Source organism: Dermacentor silvarum, chromosome 1 (assembly GCF_013339745.2).
Source record: "Dermacentor silvarum isolate Dsil-2018 chromosome 1, BIME_Dsil_1.4, whole genome shotgun sequence".
In the NCBI taxonomy this organism is placed as follows: domain Eukaryota; kingdom Metazoa; phylum Arthropoda; class Arachnida; order Ixodida; family Ixodidae; genus Dermacentor; species Dermacentor silvarum.
Window position 1 is genome coordinate 429,518,171 of NC_051154.1, and position 24,278 is coordinate 429,542,448.

General features: G+C 45.5%; 1 protein-coding gene across 1 annotated transcript in view; it reads right to left on the minus strand.

Moving 5' to 3' along the window:
• Positions 1-24,278, minus strand: part of LOC119448082 (tachykinin-like peptides receptor 86C) — a 459,995-nt gene that overhangs the window by 78,995 nt on the left and 356,722 nt on the right. The window contains exon 3 of the mRNA XM_049664048.1: positions 8,416-8,566. Coding sequence (XP_049520005.1) covers positions 8,416-8,566 — 151 coding nt within the window. The remainder of the gene's footprint in view (positions 1-8,415; positions 8,567-24,278) is intronic.

The following is a 24,278-nucleotide window of genomic DNA, read 5'->3' on the forward strand; positions in this document are numbered from 1 at the left end:
TCCTCGGCAGCTTATCACCGATCACGGACGCTACTTCGTGTCGGAAGTCACCGATGAAATCCTTCGCTCATGCTTTGCTGAACACCATGTGGCCCTGCTTACCACTTGAGACAAGCGGCCACACCGAGCGACTTCACAAAACACCTCGCCGACATGCTTGATATGTAGCTGCGTCTCAATAGACCACCGCAACTTAGACGTCGTTTTCCCGGTTGTCATTTTTGGTATAACTCCCACCGATATGACACGGATGGTTAATGCCCGTTTTACATTCTGTTTGGCCGTAATCCTCTTTTGCTTCTGGACAACGCACTTCCCAGTGCAGTGCTGTGAAGTTGCCCAACGCTTATGTTCGCGATACAAGCTCCATGGCTGCCTAGTTTTACGTCTGAAAACGGCAAGGGTATTCTTGGTGTGCTTCCCGCGAAGTAACCACTTCACCAGCGCCAGCTGTGACTACTCGAGGGCAAAGAAGCTCCATTTGAGAGGTGACAGCAATCGCCGCATTCTCTGGAAATGGTAACCACCGGCAAAGCAAGGCTCCTCAAATCGCTACAAGGTGACCATCCCGAAGAGCCCACTAATTGATGCAAAGAGCCAAGGTACACGACTGGCATGGGAACAGCGTTCACCCCTGATAGCTGACTGCTTCGCCATTGCATCATATGGGGAGGGGGTGGGGCAATTGCGCAACATCGTACGCGGAGTTTAGCACGTTGGTGTGACAGCATGGCCCAAGTGCTGCGAACTTAAGCTAGGAATACTTCGAACCTTCTGATTGGCATGGACAAAGTAGTCAAATTCCATCGTCCAGTTACCTAGGTAAAACGACGGCTTAGAATGCGCATCTTGGTTGTCGTGTGCAGTGTCTGCTCAGACATGCGAAGTGCTCCTCCATGCAGTGTGCTCCTGTATGCATGGAGCCAGTTGTGAGTTGTTAATATGTAAAATAAATCAATTCCTTCCTTCAAACTCCCGGCCTCTTCTCTTCGCCAACAAGCAATTTTCGGCGATAGAGACGGACGGTGGCATGGGTCCCCTTAGTCAGCTTAGTGCGACGCCCTGATATAGTGCTGGCCAGCAGTCACGTTTTAGGCGTTCTGGCGGCGCAGGCAAGCGGCCCTCTGTGTGACACCTGAGTCCGAAGGACTAACCCGAGAACCAGATCCCAACGCCAGGCTGATCAGATTGCGCGCGTCCGCTTCACAGCCTCCCAGGCTTACTAAAAGTCCCGTTACGACAAGAACCACAGGAACCACAGGGATACTGTGATATCACGGGGTTCCCTCGTGCGCCCGCGACCACCAACTCGTCGTGCTGGTCGATTATCACAGAAGTTTCTGTCGCGTTATTCAGGTTCCTACCGGATCCTGCGATGGCTTTCCGATGTCACGTATCAGATTCCTCAGGCCAGCTTGGTTGCATCGGCGGTTCAAATAAATATAGAGATCGTTCATGGCGCTCGCTTGATGCCCTACGTGCCCGCCTTCCGTGTCTCACCGTATCTTGCTCCGGGACGGCACTCCCCTGTCGGGGGGGGGGGGGGGGGGTAGTTTCGAGGTGAAGAATACGACTAACGAACTGGTAAACGAAGGCGAAGTTCTCTCTTCAGCAAACCGCCCAATTCGTGGCCGATCGCCCTTGGTATGTGCCACATGTTTCTCGAACGTTATCGTTGGTTATATCTCTTTTTAGGTTGTCGCCGAGCCTTGTGTAATATGAGTGCGCGCCAGACGAGAGAAGAGTGGTGCACTATCGTGCTCAATATGAGTTGCAACATGCCAAGCGTGGCCGCTGCTACGCTCTCGAGAAAAAAAAAGAGGAGAGGGTTTCGCCATTCCAGAAATGCCCGTGCTTTACGCCGCCTGCTTTCTTCGCGGAGCGATAATACAGTGGACCGCCTGAGCAACCTAACAGTCATTCGCCCTTAGCGCAGCGCGCTTCGTCAGCCGCACGCTGCCCCAGCTTCGTAGCTATTATTAATGGGAAAGCATCATATGTCCCATGAGGCAGAAAAGCCGGCGTTGTCCGCCACTAGTGGTTCGAAAATGAATGTGACGTCATGAGCGTCTTGTATGACGTCAGTAGTGATAAAGATAATGAATGGTATAACAACATAAAATAGTAGTAATTATGGGTAAATAACGTGAAATAAAGAGCGCTAAGGTGAATTACAATGATGTGCAATAAAGTTAGAGCAAGTTAGAGTAAGGTGACTTAAGGTGGAGTAACGTGAATTAGGGTGAATTAAAGTGGATTAAAGTGTATTACGGCTGCTAGAAATTAGAGGAAGGTGGATTAAAGTGGAATAAGGTGGATTAAAGTTAGTACAAATGATAGACATGTGGATTAAGGTAGAGCTGTGAAGGACACGTAGCATTGTATGAAGTCACTTATGATGGACGTACCCAATTATTTAGACAAGTCCTAATGCATTTGCATTCAAACCACATAAGGAAGCTTAAGTGACTGTAAATCTTTTTTTCTTGTTTTTTAATATAAATTCGTGATGGAGCGATCGCTGCTTGGTGGGCCAGTGTATTACCGCTCCGCGAAAAAAGCAGACGACGTAAAGCAGGGAGTATGTACATTGATCGAATGGCGAGACCATCATAAGGCTATTTTTATGTCTACTGTAGGACGAATGCAACTCACAGAGATGTCTAATTACCCTTGTCTTGCACTAGCTCATTCCCTCTTGCGCCTGCAAATATCGTAATATCATCACGCCAGCTAATTGTTTGCCGTCCTCGACTGTGATTCCCTTTCCTTGGCACACATTCTGCAACTCTAATGGTCCGCCGGTTATCTGCCCTGCGCATTACATGGCCCTGCCAGCAGCTTCATTTTCATCTCTTAATGTCAACTAGAATATCCGATATCTCGGTTTGCTTTCTGACCCACACCGCTCTCTTCCTGTCTCTTAAATTTATGCCTAACATTTTTCATTCCAATAGTCTGTGCGCAATCTTTACCTTGTTATCGAGCTCCATTGTTAACCTCCGAGTTTCACCCCATATTTTAGCACCGGTAGAATGCAATGATTTAACACTTTTCTTTTCAACGAGAGTGGCAAGCTCCTAGTCAGCATTTGCTAATGCCTGCCGTAATTGCTCCAACCCATTTTTATCCTTCTGTAAATTTCCTTCTCATGATCAGGTTCCCCTTTGAGGAATTTACCTCGATGAAGGTACTACTGCACAGAATCTAGAGGCAGACTGGCGGTCATGAATTCTTGTTCTCTTGCCAGGCTATTTACCATTATCTTTGTCTTCTGCATGTTAATCTTCAACCCCACTCTTACACTTTCTCGATTTAAAAAAATCTATGGGGTTTACGGGCCAAAACCACCATCTGATTATGAGGCATGCCATAGTGGGGGACTCTGGAGGAATTCAGAACACCTGGGGTTCTTTAACGTGTACCTAAAACTAAGTACACGGGTGTTTTCTACATTTAGCCCCCATCGAAATGTGGCCGCCGTCGCCGTGATTCGATCCCACTACCTCGTGCTTAGCATCCCAACACCATAACCACTAGGCAACCACGGCGGGTTTTCTCGGTTAAGGTCCTCCATAATTAGCTGTAATTCGTCCCCATTGTTGCTGAATAGGATAATGTCATCTGCAAACTGAAGGTTTTTCAGATATTTGACGTTGATCCTCACTCCAAAGTCTTGCGACTCATTTTGCTTCAATAATTTTAAGCATGCACTGAACAGCATTGGACAGATTTTGTCGCCTTGCCTGATTTGATAGGTAATTTTCAACTTTTCTTTTGGAGAAACAAGGTAGCTGCGGAATGTTTGTAGATTCTACACTAACACACACTTTTATAAATGCATTACATCAATGTTATTTGCTGAGTCTGGTTGAGACCTGTATCCCGCAGCAATGCTATAAAGCGCTTTAGAGGGCTGCAGTTTAGATTCCGGACATTGGCACAGTATGAGATCGTCGCATAGCTTAAGTCGCGTGCCTTCTCGCATTTTGAAAGCGTTCCTCCAAACAGCCCTTGGGGTTATTCAGGGACTACAACTACAAATTGTATGATTTTGAGCCCTCGTCAACACCGCAGGTGGGACCATAATGCCATGCTGGGCAAATTATTCTTAAATGAATAATATGATATTCAGGCGAATGCGATGAACGCGCGTTCAATTACCCCGTGAAGACCACGTGGTATATGAAAGTTAGGCTTGGGGTCAAAACGATTATGCGGGCCGCATTGCCGCTCGGCGTCACACTACAGTCTACATTGAGAGCGCATGCAACGGCTTAAACAAACGCCAATGCGTCACTTTTGGAGAATAGTATCAGGCTGAGCTTCAATGACTCGCTATGCGCAGTTGCGGCCAGAAAGTCAACTTTGGCCTTGCCGGCTATGCCACAGCCGGTGGGCAGTCATTGTAGCACAACACTGTGGGTTGACCTGGAAGCCACTGTTTGTTGTAAGTAGTTAATGTCGGTGACTAACTCGTCTTGCAGGCACGGCTACCTGAACCATTGCAGAGCCGCCCACGAACCATTAAAATTTACTCACTCACGAGCTTGTTGCTGCAAAATTTGGCTTAAAGATGCTCGTGGTGCAGTGATCTCCGTTGCTATTGCGGAGAATAGTGCTAAGGGGCTCTCTATGCTACCACTGTCCACTGTAGATACATGACAAATGCAGACGTCCCTTACGCATATATAGTCTATTGCTCTCGTGAATACAGTCTTTCTTTTTCATTGTGTGGCAATGTAGTAACTGATTGGCGAGAATTGTAGAGAAACGTTCATACTGCATTCCTTTGTACGAGATGATAGGCGATTACTCACATCGTTCGGTAAGGCTTATCTGCTCCATGAGGTCGCGAGAAGCAACAAAAAATTCACACGTCACAACATCAACGGCGGCAGAGCTTGCTGCCCTGCGTACTGCTGTACAATACCTCCTGCAAGAGACACCTCAGAAATGGGTCATATTTTGTGATTCTAAGGCAGCACTTCAGAGTCTGCATTTTGCCATTTATCACAGGACTCATGAGCAGCTGGTATATGAGATGAGAGAAGACCACCATCAAGCTATCGCTAGAGGGCATGAAATTATATTTCAGTGGCTACCGGGACATACCAGCATTGCTGGTAATGGCCTCGCCGACGAAGCCGCCCGGTCTGCTCATCTGGAAGGCCGACCAGTCCCAATCCCCTTATCCAGGACCGACGCTGCAGGAAAACTTCTTTTCGTGGCTAAAGCTATGAGGCACAAATATTGGTCTTCTCTTAACCCGAAGTGCCATCTCCATAAAATTGACCCATCCTTGAAGCGTCAAATGCCATCAAACATTTCCCGCTCTGAGGCGACAGTATTGTGCCGCCTCTGGCTCGGGGCGGCATTTACAAAGGCCTACTCGTTCCGCATTGGAATGGGGGATACGCCCATGTGTGACTCTTGTGGAACCAGAGAAACAATTTAACATGTATTATGTCTCTGTCCCCAGTTCGACGTCAAGCGTGAAGCTCTCCGGACAGCATTGAACCGGCTGGATTCTCGACCATTTTCGGAAATGAAGATCCTTGGACCATGGCCGTATGCGTCGATGGCACAGAAAGCCACGAAAGCCTTGTTGCACTAACTCAAGTCGACAGGTCTTGGCGACCGTCTGTAGACATCGTGCGAAGTTTCAAATGTGCGCGAAACTGTGCTCTATTTCATTTCTCTCTCTTTTCATCCCTACACCCCCTTTCCCCAGTGCAGGGTAGCAAACCGGACGCGCGTCCTGTTAACCTCCGTGCCTTTCCTCTCTTCTATTACTCTCTCTCTCTCTCTCCAACCGCTAGCGAGTTGCGGTTCAAGAATAAACAGTCCTTTGTTCTTCGCTCAAATGTGCAATCTTAAATATGCATTTTGCACTTTCTCCCTGCATTCATTTTTCTCATCCGCCTGACTATCGCCTAATCTTGCTACCCCTGATAACCTACCGCTTCCATCGGAAATCTTCATTTTTTGAGCAATACTGCTAGCCTGGAAAGGCTGTGAGCAGGAATGTGGTACAAGATGCGCCAATACTTATTAGAGACAATACGTATTTTTCATAACGTCGCTTGCGCATACAAAATAAAGCAGTACTGGTTTGGTGTACGAATACAGGGTTTATGTCACGTCGGAAAACATACAGGGCAAAACATACGCATACAAGGCAACCAAAGAAATATTTACATCCAGAAAAAAGAAAACAAAAGAACTAATGTCGTCTGACTAATTAAGTTGTCGATAGGTGAGCCTTCAGTGCTGTAACAAAACCTACCGCTGCCTTTGGAAATCTTCCTTTTGCTTGAAATATCGCATCCTTTTTTTAAATGATGCATTATTCGCGGAATACTTGTGACTAGACACTAAAAGTAATCGTAACAGCACTCCACTATGTGGTTTGCGCACCGAATGGTTCATCGCTGGGCACTAGCCGGTCTTAGCCCATATAGACGATGCCCCGCTAGCGGAACTAATTCCCCCTCCACACTCGTCTCTTAATAGCGTTAGTCAATGTTCATTATTCGCTGAGCTAGCAGTCTGGTCTTATATACAGGCTGTTCATTTTTATGTTTTACGGAATTGTCAGAAATCGCCTGTGGCAGGTAGCATAATTCTTATCACTGAGCTGGGTTATTCGTTGAGGCGGACATTAGTAGCAGGAGAAATGGAAACACATATTCAACTAATGACCAAAATGCACTAATTAAATGATTAGTTAATTACTTTGCGACACATATTGCAATAAAGGAATTGTAGCCGGTGAGCTTGTCAGGCGTATCCACTTGGAATGAATTTCCAGAATGACACCAGTTTGCCGATATGTGCAATCAAACTCACCGTAGAAATGCACTGTTGCTCCACTTACGTTTTTACCAACATGCTATTTATACATTGAAACACAAAAGTAACTGGAACGCCCAAGTATTCCGTCCCACACTTTGGGAAATAATATCTGGAAGCGGGTGTCATCCTGCAAATTCATTTCAAGTGGATGCGTCTTGCAAACTCACCAACTACAATTCGTAAATTGCACTAAATGTGGTAGAGTAATTAACTAAGAAGTTTATTAGTCAATTGTTGTTATTCGTCAATTTTTGTCAATTGGTTAAATATATGTGTTTCGATTTCTCGGGCTACTAATGTCCGCCTCTTCGAATAACCCAGCTCAACGATAAGAATTATGCTACCTGCCACAGGCGATTTTTTAAAATTCCGTAAAGCTTAGTTTTGAACACCCGGTATATTTAATAACTCCTACAGTCACTGCTTTATGGTAGTGTTCTCGGTTGCACAATGATTCGCTGACAAACACATCCTTTTTATTGCGTGATGGCATCCAGTACACAATCATTCATAAAAAAAACTCGCTGATTAACTGGGACTGAACCACCGATGTTGGGCCCTGATAAAAATGCCCTACTGAATAGAAAAATATTTTGAACCAATCTCTTTTATCAACGCCGGATGAAATGCGTGATGTGTGAATATGTAATACCACAGAAGGCGCACTATATACCACATAATTCATATTTGAAAAAGACTAGATAGAGTTTCTGTAGTAGCAGCGTATACATAACTCGTACGCGTCGGGAATTACGCGAGTGGTAAAGTGAACGTGTAGCATGGCACAATCTAAAAGAATTTTGGCTAGATGGCTGAAAGCGGACGGAAGCAAGGATGAACGTATTTGCTAGCTTTGTTCTTGTTATCATATCTTTAACGCTCGCGTCAATCCACCCGCAAACGCAAGCATACACTGTAGTAAGTATGTAATGACTTTTTAATGGCTAGGCTATATTGACATGAAAAGCGCAAGTAGAGACAGACTACTTATAAACAGCCTAGGACTGCTGGTTCTCCCGTAGTCACGATACCGAGTGTTTCAGTGATGACTATGTAGTTCCTAAAAGAAAGTGCAATATAGTGGAGTACACTTTTCAGGTGACACGTTAATCCTGCCGTCTCACCGTCTGGCATCAGTTCATTTAGGGATAATCAATAACCCATCGGCCAGACATTCATATTTAGCTGCGATAAAAATAAATACTTTAGGGTGCGCCTAGAAAGTATGGAAATAAAAGTAATCAGTTATCGAAGAACATAACCTTATAACGTGTCCTCAAACTTGCGTCAGCTTGGAGATATCTGTCCGTGGAATTTATAAAGTTTCTCACAGCTTTTAAATTGGCTTTTGTAAAACACGCACACACATACTCCAGCAGTCCAGCGGTTCCATGAATGAATTTTCGCATTTCCGTGAATTTGGAAGGGCCAGAGATAAACCTTCCTTATAATGCACGTGTTAAAGGAGAACCCCTCCCCCCTCTGCCCCTGTGTTTGCCCATTCTGTGAACACTTCGAGAACGCCTGGTACGTCAACAGCACGCAAGCATAGCTCACCTTCTGCTTGTTGCGCAGTGCGTTGTGCTGGTGCTCAGTGAACTCCCCGATGCAGCTGGAACCCCACAGTTCGCGACTCATGCGTGTGTAGGTCACCGCCATCGTGGACACGGGCACGACGTACGTTAGCACGAGAAATGCGACGTTGTACCTGCAAGAAGCAATAAAAGCACCCAATTCGCTTAGTGCACATCGGCAGAACATAAAACTTCTGAGTCGGAATAGCACTTCTCGTGATGAAGAGTGTGTGGCCAGATTAGGAATGCTGGGATATTGGAGGAATGTGCAAAATCCCTTAAGAAGAACATCGCCGAGGCGTCATCTGACGTCAGTGTATAGAAGGCGGGTAGGAATTGTTCTTTCACTGGAAAACAAAACATTAAATTATTAAAAAAATGTAAAGCGACATATATTACATAGCTGTAGCACAAGGTGTTTCGACGTTTAGCGGAATAAAATACTTTGGACTGCCTATGTCTAGTTGTCTTGTAATCTTCTAAAAAAGGAAAGCAGCTCAAACGGGAACAAATAATTCAAGCAAAGAAAAAGTAAAAAAAAAAAACATTGCCTCCGCTTAGGACTTCTTATAGCTGGTAACAAAAGAAAGCAATATATAGTTGCAGCAGTACAGTTACAGCTATAGCAATATAGTTGGCAAATCAGTTCTGTGTAAGCCCGGAAAGTTGAGGTTATTGAAACGGCGAAATTGTCATCCATGGGACTGCAGCACGAAGCTACGGAGGATATCATGGCTCTGGGTTTCTGGGAAAGCAATATAGTTAGCACTAAACAGGGAAAACTGAAAATGACGCTTTGCATACAGCCCACAGATTGCTAGCAATATTTAGATCATGCTAGTCATCACCCACGGCACTATAAACAAGGAATTTTGTCAAGGAGGCAAGAAGCATAACAAGGATTTCTAGCGAGAACTGCGATTACGTTCATCGTTAAAGTAACCCTAGGCAAGACTAAGTGAAACAAATTTTCCGCAAAGTACCCTAAATCAGGCCAACGAGGACTTTGCACATACTTCAAGCAAAGGATTTTCTGAGTTGCATCGCAAAAGGAAAACAAATTCAGGACTTCAAAAAGCCGTTAGTAGCATTAAGCTTGCGATTACCGCGCAAACACGCACATAATGCCATCACACTGCCCTCCATAGACGATGTCGACTCTACACATACGACAGTTTATCCCTGATATAGATTCCAAGAAAGCTATTCCTTGAGCAGCTTGTTTACAAACTGCATTCGGTTCTATCAGGGTGGAATATTCGAATACGACACATATCTTCACTGATGGCTCCTCAGTAGCTCAAAGCTCATGGTGAGGTTTTTTTGCGCCCTCCACGGGAAACACTTAGCCTTATTGCCTTGAAAGAACATCATCTACGCTAGGAGAGCGTTATGAGGTTAAAAAAGCAATCAGATACCTTTAACACATTTTCCACGACATTGGACCATATTTACAGACTCGAGGGCAGCTTTGGAAAGTTTGCACATGAAAAAAACCGACTCTAACTATAATCTCGCCATCAATGACATTATACATACTGGCGCCATTTATCCTGTAAAGCTGGTCATCTCGAGACCCTTCAGTGGATGCCATCGCACTGCGGCATACCAGGCAGTCGTGCCATCACGCAAACGCAGTCGTGTGAGTCTAACGCAGTCGGGCAAATTCTAATTTTGCCCAGTTTTGCACGCATATTTTGGTGATACTTGCAGGCATATTTAGTTGGTACTATGTTGACTCTAAACTATGGTAGGTATTCTGTAACAATATCTTGATATATTACACTGTAACAATCTGTTTCGCTACGGCACCTGTATCTCGTAATCACATTATTATATTTCCTTAATTTTGGTAAACTTGTGGAGCAATTGTTTATGGTATGCCCCCCTCCTATGTAATACCCTTTCACAAGGGCCTTTAGGGCTATTCTGAACATAAGCAACAGATGAAGCGGCTCGTAAGGGCTATAACCACAAAAATCAACGAAATATATTTTTAACAAACACTGAGGTATTCGCATTGGGAAAGCGATAAGTTGTACATGAGCGGTAACAACTGTGGTCTTCCTCCCTCGCGCACTACGAATGTTTTTACTGTACTTACCCGGAACGTCATTCAATGGTTTCAAGATGTCTACCCCGGAATTTTGAGACCATCGGCTAAGACTAAGACTTTACCATCGGCTAAGGCTGAACGTGGCGTATTCGAAAAGCCTACTCTACCGCCTTCCTATAAAAACAAATGTTAACAAAGAAATGTGGCTCTGTGGAAACAATCGGACATATTCTATTAGACTGTATAGCACACAGTGATGAAAGGGACATAAACAAGACAAATATAGCAACAATGTTTTAGATCCTATGATACTGAGGCACATATTATGTCCCTGGCAAACAACATTAACGTAGTGTCAATCATTCGACTTTTTATTTGATTACCTTGAAGTAACTGGTTTCTCTCAAAACTCTGGCTGGTATTCGAACTTTTACACTGCACAAAAAGCCAGCAGTGAAGTTATGACGACTCATCCATTCGAACATGTAGAAGCCAAACCGAAATGAAGATGTAAAGTGTTTTTCTTTATTTTTCTCATTCGCTCCTCCTTAGATCGGAGGGCCTCCACTAGCTGTAAGAGACGGTGAATTCAATTGAATCTATTTTTTCTTGAGTGCAGTTGAAGAAAGGTGAACAAACTAAAGGCGCGGCGCTTGACAAAGGCTCCTGAATTCGCACCATAGAGGTATACTTCGCTTTGACTAATAGCCGGCTATTGGCAGCTAAAACAAGGAGACGTTACATATTGTACACACTTTAAATGTCTTACAAATGAAATTTGTCATAATAATATTTCACAGGCAATTGTTTTAAGCAAGTTCACAGTCAAGAGATTGTTACACAACAAGGGGAAAAATCTCCGCAAATCTGAAATGCCGCTTCTACAAGTAACTCACAAACATGGACTCATCATAAAACATTTTTAATTCAGTACATGCGTTTGTATAAATAGGTATCACATATAAAACATTAGCCGTACTCGAATTCTTTTGGTATTTGAAGAAAAACGACTAGTAGAGAGGCAAATGGTACATATTTCCATACTTATATAAAAACATCAGCCTCGCACGACTACTTTACCTATTTAAAAAAGAAAACAAGGAATAGAGAGGCAAAAAGGGGAAACAATATGTCCCCTCCCTTTCCATAATCATTCACCCAGGCATTATGTAAGAAATAAATTCGTGAAATGCTTTTTAATGCATCTCGAGTCATGCTGAAATAGAGTTGTTTTTATAACTTATATAAGACTCTTATTATCTGGTATATGAAAGCTTGTTTGCCATAGTTCGCCCTTCTCTGTGGTGTCTGTTGTTGTTTGTGTTTCATGTAATAAGAAGCTTCCATTGAAATCATCGTGTCAATAGAATACGTTATTATTAAATGTATTGCAGTTAAAAAAATTGTAAACTTCGTTTCCTTGTAACATGCTATATTTAAAAAAATAATCCTGACGTACGTAGATCATAAATGGGTCCCTGATAGTTTTCATACATGCGTAATGTTTTCTTTTGTCACATAATTAGTTTGTTGTAGTTAACTTGTGTTGTAGTGCCCCATACTGGTATTCCTAATGTAATCTTTAGAAGAACAGTGATTTATATATGGTTTGTTTAAGCCAGACAGGCATCAGGTGGGCAATTTTATACAGACCTTAAACAGTTCCGGAGACCTCAGTCGCTAGATGACGAACCTGCACATTCCATGAGAGATGCTCTTGAAAGCAAACACCGCAAAACTTGTGCTCTTTAACCTTATTTGCATGTTGCCCTTCAAAAGTTAGAGTTATTTCACTAATTACTTCCTTGTTCAGTGCACGAAATGTGACTTACGTTGTTTTTGCCATATTAGTCTGTAGCCTATTCTGCCTAAGCTAGGCCGAAAGTGATGCAAGGTTGGCATTTTCCTTCACTTCCATATCCTTTACGTCTGTGGACGTGAAAAAAGAATATTGGTATCATGTGCATATACAATAACTTTATAAGAATGTAGTAATACCTACAATATTATTATTTCAAAGAAGAAATAAAAACAGTCCGAATAGTGACCCCTGCAGAACTCTTTGTGGGAACTAAACCTTTGTATATGTGCTGTTCCTCATTTGTATGATTATAGTGGTGACATAATACAGTTATATGAGCTCCAGTGCGACTCTTCACAGGCTATACCTGTTAATCCTGGAAGTTTTGTAATGCAGGAACAAATCTCAGTTGTGTATTTGGTTATGTCATTTCCGCACCCTAGTGCTCACACACTCTCAATAGCATCCACGTTTCATGTAGCCCACTTCGGCTGCGTCCGCGGTAGCAGCCTTCCCAACTGTTTTGGCCTGATTATATATATATATATATATATATATATATATATATATATATATATATATATATATATATATAGTAGTAACTGTATTTGTCAATGGGCCGAGCGTATTAAGAAAAATCAGAAGCACAACTTCGCGGTTATCTTAGGTTTATTTACCCAACAGTTTCGGTCGGTGGACCGACCTTTTGCAAGGGTCGGTCCACCGACCGAAACTGTTGTTTGGTACATAAAGATAAGATAACCGCGAAGTTGTGCTTCTGATTTATATATATATATATATATATATATATGTGTGTGTGTGTGTGTGTGTGAACGAGAAGAAAGGAAGAACACCGAGGGGCCCAATTTTATAGATATCAAACTACGAGTACATACTGCCTGGTGTGTTGCAACGAATGGTTGTAAGAACCTTGACTGTGCCCTTCGTTCGACATGTCTGTGTACTGTATCTTAATGCTCGAGGCAACGTACCAAGGAACCCAATAAGGACTTTAAAATTTTATGCTTTTTTTTCTTTTTTCATGAGAGCTGTGCGTGAATATACAGTTGGCCGAACGAAGAACCTCTCTCCGGTTTGTCACGTGGCCTGCGCCTGTTCTTTTCCTTCGTATGTATGAGTCTCCCCTACAACACCAAGTCGCTATATTTTAAAGACCCGCTAAAAGCGCATTTAGAATTCTCTACAACTACTTACAATATATCGTACGTAACTTCTGCAGTGAAGGGCGACGTTAAGAGGGCTACCAATTATTCTCCATTACAATTGTCTACTCAATAAAAATGGGGAACGAATTAATGACAAAATCGTTTTGATTACGCGAACGGTACCGGATTAATGGTGTCATATGGTGGAGTTATATATACTGTGCGTGTGCCCATCGCATTGGATGGCGCACATTTGGAGATTCAAAAACAACAAAAAATTAGGGAAAGCTTCACACTAGTGGTGCGAAGACTGGGCAAACAGCGAAGCTGGCGACCCCACCTAGCTTTATCTCGGCTCGACCAAGTTCTTGCGAAGTTATGCTCCGAGAATCGGCCACGTTTTGCGCAACATCACCCCGGAATCATCGACAGCCCACGGAGCAACGCACCCTCGGCCATTAAAGTATCTGGACGCTTCTGGGCGCTCAAACGCTTTTGCTCGGTTTCGCGGGCTCCTAAATTTGGATATTCTACGAATAGCCGACGATTCGCCGCTGCTTCGGCGAAGGGATACTCGGGATCCTTCCTTCCTCTTCCTCCGAGAGGCTGACCGCCGAAACCACACTTCACGACCAACGATTCCTTGCGGACTTCATCGGCCTAGCGCTGAAGCACCCGAAAGTGACACCCTGGACTGAGAGCATCGATGCATTTTTTTATTGCAGAATAAAGTGATTTCTCTGTTTCTCGGGATCGGACCTAAGTCCCGTCACTCGCGCTTGAGTAGCGGGGCGGCCGCTTTCGCGCCGCGCTTCTTCTTCTTCGGGAGTGACGCTCTCTGAGCTATTGACCCTTGTCGCGGCGATCCCGTGGGCGCTGCCATTTTTGATTACGTGGTGACGCGTCCATTGCTTGCCTCAACTGCCTCCGCTGCCTCCCTGTTTACAATGGAAGTGTATGACGCCGGCGCGGCTTAGAAAGCCACTGTTTTCGGAGATATCGTAGACGGTGACTAGGTGGACGACACGAAGCTTTGATCACAGCTTCAGAGAACATGCAAAAGCGAATTCGGAGCTAATTAAGCTATGTTGAAACGGCGCAAGCAGCGTATATGGTGCTTGTTCTAAAAGCGGAGCTAAATATGTATTCCAAGCTATCCAAGCTTTCCGATTATGAATTCATTCAGGATTAGTGTGTCTTGCTCTTCGTTCTTTATTCGGCAAATACTTCGAAGCAGTGGCTTGTCAGTTTCTGACTCAATTAAGTTGCTCGGTGCGGCCACCATCTGATTTTTTTCTGCCTAATCGCTCGTGGGTGTGCTCAGTTCCGGTAGGTTTGTTCTTGTCGGGGGTTGTAACACCCCCCCCCCCCCCCTGAGGCCGCCTTAGCCCCCCCCCCCCCCTTTTGTTTAACCCCTTTTCTTTCCTTGCGCATTTGAGCCCTGCAACTAAGATGTAAGACGCGCAATCGTCTGCACAATCGCAAAAAGCAATTTTTTTTTACAATTTCCCGCGAAGTAATTGAAATTAGTGCTGTTTAGATGGTATTGGCAAACTGTAACCACCCCCCCCCCCCCTCTGGCAGAGATCCTAGGTGCGCTACTGTCGTGCGCCATGGGTGTAGTCCGCCATATATTGTGCGTATACAGTGCGTATATATTCAAGTGTGCGCCCATTCACTTATTCTCGATACGTCGGCGATAGAGTGGGCGTAAGTTTTCCTGCCATTTGGGAAAAATAAAGTGCGTGAAACTTACTATGACAGGAAGCGGCGCTACTCCCTTTGTCATTGTTTATCGAGTGGTACCCACCCTTGCCAACGTTCTGGGGATGAAGCCCTTTCTTTGAAGGTTAGCGATACAAGGCTGGCGGATGAGCAAATTTCTGTATCCTCGAGGAAAGCCGTACATCACGAAGTGCCGGTAACACGTTCGGACAGTTGCAGCAGCGGTCCGCGAACTTGGCCACACAGATTCACTCTATTCCATAACATGCCAGTCACTATTTTCACAGCCAACTACTGCACACGTCTTTAATCCACATGATTCAATCTAGCATGATTGGAGCACAGTGTGTTAGCGAAAACTCAGTTGCATTTCCGACAGCTGATCGCACAGAAGCAAGGTAGAAGTGCTAATGGTTTCGTATTCGTGCGCGGTCGCTCAGGAGAGGTATGGCGCTGTCGTGAGCACCATCTCGTTTCTCTAAAGCAAACTGCTCCGCGAAAAGGGTAAATATATCCCATGGGTAGGCGCAGTGACGTCACGGCTTAGCTCCGCCTGTGCACAGCCGCGGCAAACTACTCCGCACGACGCAGTGACGTCATGGCTCGGCAAAGCTAAGGCGAAGCGATGCGGCTCGCGCGATATCGTCACGGCTCAGGCAGCTGAGGTGAGGTGAGGCGTGGTCGGCGCAGATGGGCGAAGCCTTGCTAGGCGACGGATGGTGACGTCATCGCCAAGCGGAGGTTTTGCGGCGTACACTCGACGGACCATCCTCGAGCTTAAACAGCTTCGCTAGTTCAAAGAGGTATGTGCCATTGCGCTTGGACCCTTTCTGCACAACCACCAGGATTGGGTCACATTTCCGGTCTACGCTATACGGACTAACCTCTGGCTTAAACAGCTTCGCTGTTAAAACACATTTAGCCCACTATACTCAAACTCAAACTAGAACACGTTGGCCATAACGACCAGCTTACAATGAACCAGCTTACAACGAACCAGTCCGACCTTCAGCGGCCGATGAGCGAGCCGACGATTCGCAGCTGCAACAGATGTGCCTGCCGATAATTTTTTTCTTGCCACTCTACACAAGGTACAGTGAAAAAACAGCATAGAAGAGAGCGAAGACAACCAGGGGGTGAAGTAATGGCGCCTTTCCGGGACACCGACCTGCCGTCGCCAATGACGCTTCAGTCCAGACGCGATGTCCTCGACCCTCGGTCTGCAGCCGACTGCCGTTCATTCCCAAGCCCTCCAATCGATAACGCTCCCCTCGTGTGCTCTTTCCTCGAGCTAACTGCGCGTTCGGGCGGGGTGACGGCCAATCTCCACACTGGCAGTGCAGGGCAATTGTGCGGCCAACTGTGAATGCAGTTGAGACTTGGAATCGGGACAGACCCTCTTTCTCTCTCGGCGGTGCCCTGTTATGGGTCTTCGTCGTGCTCCGCCGAGAAGAGCAGCAGCGACTTCAGCGTAAGCACTTATTTTTCGCGGCTTTTCTTGATTTGCAGCTTTCGGGGAACGAGGGTGTAAGGCGGTACCTTTGTTTTTATGCTTTTCATTTCTTTTCCTTATAGTTTATTTTCCTCATCAATCACGGACACTCGTTTTCTTTTCTGTGTAGCTTATTTTCTTCATCAATCACGGAGAGGGTACTCGCAGACTCCTGTGACTTGTCTTCTCGGCCAATAAACTTCGATGAGAGGATGCCCTCCTATAGTGTCCTCGGCCTTGATGGGTGCGGTTGTATCTATTCCCTACTTCATTTGTTGCACCGACCTTGTAGAAGACACGAAGGCGTGCTGCCTGACAGCGGCGAGAGCTAGCACTGCCCTGGGGTCTCGCACCTACCTTTCGCCTTCGTTTACTTTTTTTTTTCTCTTTTTGTATTTTCCCAGCAACTGCTGTATCTCACGTGCCGTTTCGCAAGATAGACAATGTCTTTACGCCAAGAAAGCGCCACACTTGCGCGATTTTTAAGGTTATCTTTTTTTTGTTTTTTGAGTGCAGTCTAAGACGTAAACTAATTCCTGAATTGTTTCTTTAAATTACTATGCTAAGCTTGGTGTCATACGAAAGGATTAAGTTACACCTGCGGTACGTTATGAACAAATTAGGTCGGATTCTTAACAAATGTACGTGTTCCGATTTGAAAACGTTTACTTTTGATTTGCAGCTGGTATTTATTTTCCTGCTGAACAAAATTAGCATATTTTTGGAAAAGCGTGACACAACTACGTGCAAAGACTACCAAGAAAACAGGACAGTGGCTGCACTTGGAAATAATATTTGCATGAAACGACACAAAAGAGCCCAAATGTTATTAAAATGAAAATCGACTAAACCGTCCTTTCACGGAACTACCACCATGAAAATAATTCCTAACGCGGACAACCACCGGTGCAAGGTAACTATACTCGGCGACAGCTTTCCTTGACAGCACTGTGGAAGCTACAGAGCCGAACCGCCTGCATGCGTGCGCGCCAGGAAATAGTACCTATTTCTTTTTCTAATTCTAAGAGTTACTTGGCCCGAATAAATAAAGCTTTCTAATTATAAATATAGAACAAGTATGGGAAGCTCTTCATGGGAAAAAGTTATCGTGCGCCTGAGTTGTTTTCTTTTTTTTTATTTCTTGGACGGCACCACGTTTTCCGCACCGCCTGCTGGTTGCTCTCGCAGTAAACATGGCGTCCCCGGCGCCGGCGGTACCGTGTGTGGCCGCAAACTCTCCTTTTCGTTCTCCGAGGAGGCTATACTCTAAATGTGACAAGAAGTGGGTCTCCAAACAAACCAAGCAGGTTATCTGCAATGTCTGCGCTGGAGTAAGGCGCCATCAGCCCGAGCTGGTGGATGAATTCTGTGTGCCGGACAGTTGCCGAGCTCACCGGAGTGAGAATGCGAACGGTAACTCGAATCAAGGCTGAAGCTCTGCGGGCCCCACTCTCCTCTCCAAAGCGTAAGAAACTGGATTTCTCGGGCGAAGCTGGGAAGCGCATGACCGCCAAGACTAGGCTGCTGAGTTACGACACGTTTGCGTTGGCAGCATTGCGGCGCAAAGTGCACAGATATTTCATGCGCAATGAACTGCCTACGTCCGAGAAGCTACGCAACGAGGTGAACAGTGGCCCTGACATGGGCATGCCGACGATCAGCACTCGCACGATGCAACGAATGCTGAACGACTTGGGGTTTTTGTTCCGAAAGAGAAAAAGGAATTCCGCATTGCTCGAAAGAGACGACATCGTTGCTTGGCGTCGAAAGTACCTCCGAACAATCCGAGAAATGCGGAGGCAGCAGCGGTAGGTTCCTGCGTTCTTTTAATTTCTGCAAACTTTCGTTGCGCGTGTTTGTTGGTAAAAGTGTAGACGCGAATGGTGAGCATGCGTGTGTACCTAACGGTGAGCGAAAACGATAGGTATGCTTTGCATCAGTGATCGCCAAACGTGTGCTGTTTACGCGATTGATCGAAAGCCTTACATAATCTTAACTTAAGTCGCAGCGAAATTCCCCAGTAAAATAAGGAAGCTGTTCATGTTTGCGCTTGTACGGTGGAAAATAGTATCAGCCGACGATTCGATGATCTGTGCCGAAGATGTTTCGCTATTGCAGAATTTCCCGTCGCATTGTTTGGGAAGATTTGCTGCCTTTTTTCCACGTAGGAGCAAGGAATCTAAATGACTAGAAGAAAAGAATAGCTAATTTTGTTCAGCGAATATGCTGTGCACATAATTGGGGATGTGGTTTCATTAGCTTTTATAAGCAGCCTGAAACATGTTTTGTAAACATTCGCTTCAGTCTTTTTCAGGGGAAGTTTTGCCTGCTCATCTTTGTTATATTTATTCACATGGGTTTTGTCGGTGGATTCTTCGCGCTGCAACAGAGGCATAACCTTGAATCAAGGCCGCTGGTTTATTAATGGGCTGTTGCCAGTAAAGGTAAGCTCTTAACTATACGACTGGTTTCTTTTCTTTTACAGGACCATATACTACCTTGATGAGACCTGGGTAAACGCTGGCCACACTAAGGAGACCGCATGGACAGACACCAAAGTGATGTCCCGGCAAGACGCATTTCGTGAAGGCCTCTTAACAGGTCTTCGTGCACCGAGCGGTAAAGGAGGACGCCTAATTATTTTGCATGCTGGCAGTGCGGAAGGCTTTGTTGATGCAGCCGCCCTAGTGTTTCGTGCCAAGTAGGGCGCTGGTGAGTACCACACAGAAATGGATGCTCCGCGTTTTCAAAAATGATTTGTTGAACAGTTGCTACCGAACATCAAGCCACGCAGTGTGATTGTGATGGATAATGCGTGGTATCACAGTGCTCAAGTTGAAAAGGTGCCAAGTTCATCATCAAGGAAAGCCGACATCCAGTGCTGGTTGAAATCGAAAAGTAGCCCTTTTTCGGATGACCAACTGAAGAGCGAACTGCTGCAGCTCATTAAGCAGCATAAGCACATGTTCCTTGCTTACCAGTTTGACACACTTGCCAGCGCTGCCGGTCATGAGGTTGTGCGCTTGCCTCCTTACCACTGCGAGCTCCATCCAATAGACATCGTGTGGAGCCAGGTCAAAGTCTATGTTGCTTCGAAGAACACTGACTTCAAGATCGATTCAGTCGAGAAGCTGCTGCTGGAAGGAATCGCAGGTGTGACCCCGCAGAACTGGTTCCGAGAGTGCACTCATGTGATAAGGCTTGAGGATGAGGCATGGGAGCGGGATAGCATTATAGACAGCCAAAGAGAAAGCCATAATTTCTTTGGGCACAGATTCGAGTACTTCTGATGAGTCGAGCAGCTCTGACATGAGCGGAATTCATGAACTGCCATAAGCATCTCCATGTGTGCTTTTTCAAAGCTTCAACCAAGGATTACACGCGTGCTTAACCCGAAACTGTCCGTCAGTCACTGCTATTTATTTACAGTTTTATTGCTTATTGACTTCATTTTAATTTATTCTACTGATCTCTCTATGTTTCGTTGCACTTCGTTTATGTTCTGGTTACGTTACCGTGATGTGATAATAATTGTTTGGATATTGTGTGCCAAAACGACGATGTGATTATGTGATATGCCGTGCTAGAGAGTTGCACAAGATTTGACCACCCGGTGTTGTTTAACATGCACCGAAACATATGTACACGAGCGTCTGGCATTTCTGATCCATCGAAATGCGACAGGCTCAAACCTGTGCTTTTTGCGTCAGCGGCCATGTACTGTGCACTGTACTGTCATGGCGGCTGTGATATGATGATGTATCACGGCCGTGATCATTTACATTATACGCTGCATCAGGCAGAACCACATTTCTTAGTTGAGCATTGAAGTGTTCAAAATTGTGCTCATTTTTCTGTGTGATCTTATGCCAATAGTGTTTGGTGCCTTGTTTCATTGCTGTCTCAATGGGACCCGAAAGTGTGATACCGCTTCTTGTCATTGTTTTGTTTTTGATTTACCCATTTCCTAATTTATTCTACCGTCTCATTCTTCGTTATCAATGTGTTCCTGCTCTTACCTATTTTGATTTGTTTATTAATGGTTCTTATGGCAAACAATGCTTGAAAGGAGTTATGGCTGTCACGTTCTGTGCCACAAGTGCAAAATTGTTATGTTTAAATGCAGTGCCAGCAAAACGTTATGGCTATCACGTTCTGTGCCACAAGTGCAAAATGTCATGTTAATAATAATTGATGGGGTTTAACGTCCCAAAACCACGATATCATTATAAGAGAGGTCGTAGGAGGGCTCCAGAAATTTTGACCACCTGGGGTTCTTTAACGTGCACCTAAATTTAAATACACGGGCCTGGAGAATTTTCACGTATGGCTGGGATGCAATAAAAAGATATGAACTGTTTTTATGCATTCTTTATTTTTTTTTCTACCAATAACAATTGGTATTATGGACAATACCTGTTATATACTGCATGCACAGAGATGGAAAAAACATCGACGGCCATCACACTACATGAAGGTGCTTGACCAGCGAAGCTCGATAAAAGAATCTGTATCAGTCTCTATTCAATTAATCGTAAGCTCTCTTAAAATCTTCCAATTCAGCGGCATCATGGTACTTGCGTATTTTAGCTGCGGTGTGCGCTTGGCAACATTCGTCACCTTGCATAGTTTGCATAGCTATTATATTGTCATGCGGTCGTGACGTTGACGAAGGCAGCAGGCGGCCGGTAGACGGAAAGTCAGATTACAGCAATACACACTGGCACTGATAGCGGCGAGTACAGCATCGGCCGTGGAAAAGCTGATCTTAGTTGGGACGCGCCGTCTTTTATACATCACGCATCGAACTTTCCAGCCTTATCACTGGTGGTCGCGCAAACTCTGAAATAAGTTTGACTGTTAGGCCCGGATTCAGAAATGCTCCTAATCTTATACCGTTTCCCTACCTTGCGCAAGGAGTCCTTCATGCTACCTAAACGTTAGGCGTCCTCAGAAGGCCATCGCGAATTCTAAAAGCTTCCTTTTACCTTCCCTGCGGAAGGAGCGCCTCACTAAAGTCCCTAGATAATTTTTTTGCTTAAAATCTAGGGACTTTACGCCTCACCAAAGGAAGTGGAACGTTACGGGCTTCTGGTTTTGAGATTACTTACGAAAATATGCAAAATATTTCTAATGAATTGCCGAAGAACACTTCCAGCGCTCTTAGAATTGCATTTCTACTTCTATATAAGGGCATAAATACCATTTCTTTCGTCAATGACGTAAAAATTGCTCAAAAATGATGCACATGGCAGGAAAGCAAGCTCAGCCTAGCAACTTTAGCAGCATCTGACAGTTCGGTTGGTCAGGCGTCAATTTCTTTTTCTATTTGGCCTGCGTTTTGTTTCGTGCATGTGTGTGTATTTGCGATGCCGGGCAAAACTTATTTCACGGAGGAAGAAAAACTGGCTGTTGCTTAACTCAGTTATGCCTGAGTGTGCGTAGCTAGAGGTACGGTTAATCTTATTGTTTAGCTTGGTTCTCTCTACAGTTACGTCTTTTTCATTTAGCTTCGTACGTCTGAATGTTTAGGTTTGGTTGTTACCTCTCGTTAAGTTGTAGTTATATTAAAGACCAGACATTATTAAATGGTAACGCATTTATTGTGAAAGTCTTCATCTTGTTTTTTCTCAATTGCCACAAAGACGGCCCGATGGTCGGTGAGGCGGGAGGATAAGGGGTTGTCGTCCAGTGACTTGAACACGTTTCGGGTGCTATCCTCATCTGAATCCACTCGCCTGGCCACTTCGTACTTACGACGCTTCTCGAGGCGTGCGGCTCGTTCTTCCTCCGTCTCTTCTGCGTCGTCTACACCGGGGATTTTAATGGGTATATAAGTACAATCTATGCACCCAGTAACCCCGGGGAATCCTCCAATGGCATAGAACCTAGTCATGACTGACCTCGCTTCACTGGCGTTTGGCAGCCGAACGTACTTGGGATACAGACGTAGGCATATCAGCTGTGTCTTATCTCAAATGCATCGGGATATAGAGGGTTGGGATACACACACAAGGTCGCCTACAAGAGTTTGCATGGCACCCGTTCCGTAAAAACGCAGTGCGATGAGGACCTTCAACAGAGCAGGTAGCGGCGCTCCTCTGTTGTCAGTGTTACAAAGCAGTTGCAGCTCTGTCAGTATGGTTGCAACAGCTCGCTTGGAAAAACGATACCGGGCTAGAAACTCCACTTCGTTGTAGTGTTCCAGTGGATAATGCCTGTCAATCACATGCCGGACTGGAGTCAACGGCGGAGGCTTGTACACAGTCCCGTAAAGAAGTTCACTTGCACGCCGAAGAAACCTTGCATAGCTTTCGAAGCTATCGTCTTCGGATAAATATCGCAAGGCCGTCATTCTCGCCGCTCGCTTTTCACAGAAAAACGGAATCACAAAAGAAATGGCACAAAGCGCAGTCTGCGGAGCCAAACTGGACGTCAATACAAGGCGGCTGGCTGCCTCAGCGTTGGCTGCGCACGGCACCTATCCAAGCCGAGCGTACCGCGTGCAAAGTCCTGCGGAGAAGCATGCGTTCATGTAGAGGAGCGCGGTTAGGAAGCATGAAGGTAGCATGCCGGCTTCCTAAGCGTGAGGAAGCACCAAGGAGGCCCTAACTTAGTGCCCCTTAGTAAGGGACGTTCCAGAATTGACGCCAGGTCGCCTTACAGCGTGTAAGACGTCCTTAGTAAGGAAAGGAGCGTTATAGAATCCGGGCCTGAGTGGCGCTATTGTTAGCATACGTAACAAAGGGAAGGATGCGGTCCCAGTTAGTGTGGTTAGCGGAAACGTACATAGCGAGCATGTCGCCGAGAGTACGATTAAAGATTCAGTCATACCATTCGTTTGCGGATGATATGCGCTTGTAGTTCTATGGACAATGTTGCATTCCTGGAGGAGGGCTTCTACAGCTTCGGAGAGGAATGAACGACCACGGTCACTCAGAGCTCGCGAGGCGCACCATGTCGAAAAACAAGGTTGCGAAGGATGAACAAGCCGACTTCACGTGCTGAGGCCGCCGGAAGCGCTGAAGTTTCGGCGTAGCCCGTTAGATGGTCCACGGCGACGATAACCCAGCGGTTGCCATCTGGAGTGTACGGTAGAGGGCCGTACAAATCCATGCCGATACGGTCGAAAGGCTGGTAGGGACAAGGAAATGGTTGGAGCGGCCCTGTAATCTTGTTAGGTGGGCTCTTGCGGCATTGGCATTTGGAGCACGAGTGGACTTACTGGCGAACGAAGCGGTACATTCCACGCCAGTAGTATCGAAGCCGGAGGCGTGCATACGTCTTTAGTACACCGGCATGGGCGGATTGCGCATCCGCATTAAAAGATGCACATATGTCGGAACGTCAATGGCGAGGAATCACCAGCAACAATTTACGGCCGTCAGAGAGGTAGTTTCGGCGGTACAGAAGCCCATCGCGGATGGCAAAGTGACGAGCAGCGCGGCGAAGCGAGCGGTCGGTGGTGCGTGGTGACGGCTGATATAAATACTCCAGAAGAGAGGCTATCCAAGGATCGCGGCGTTGCTCAGCTGGCATGTCGGTGTATGTAAGAGACGAAGAATCGTATCTGGAGACAGACGCAGCACCATCCTCATCGGGCAGT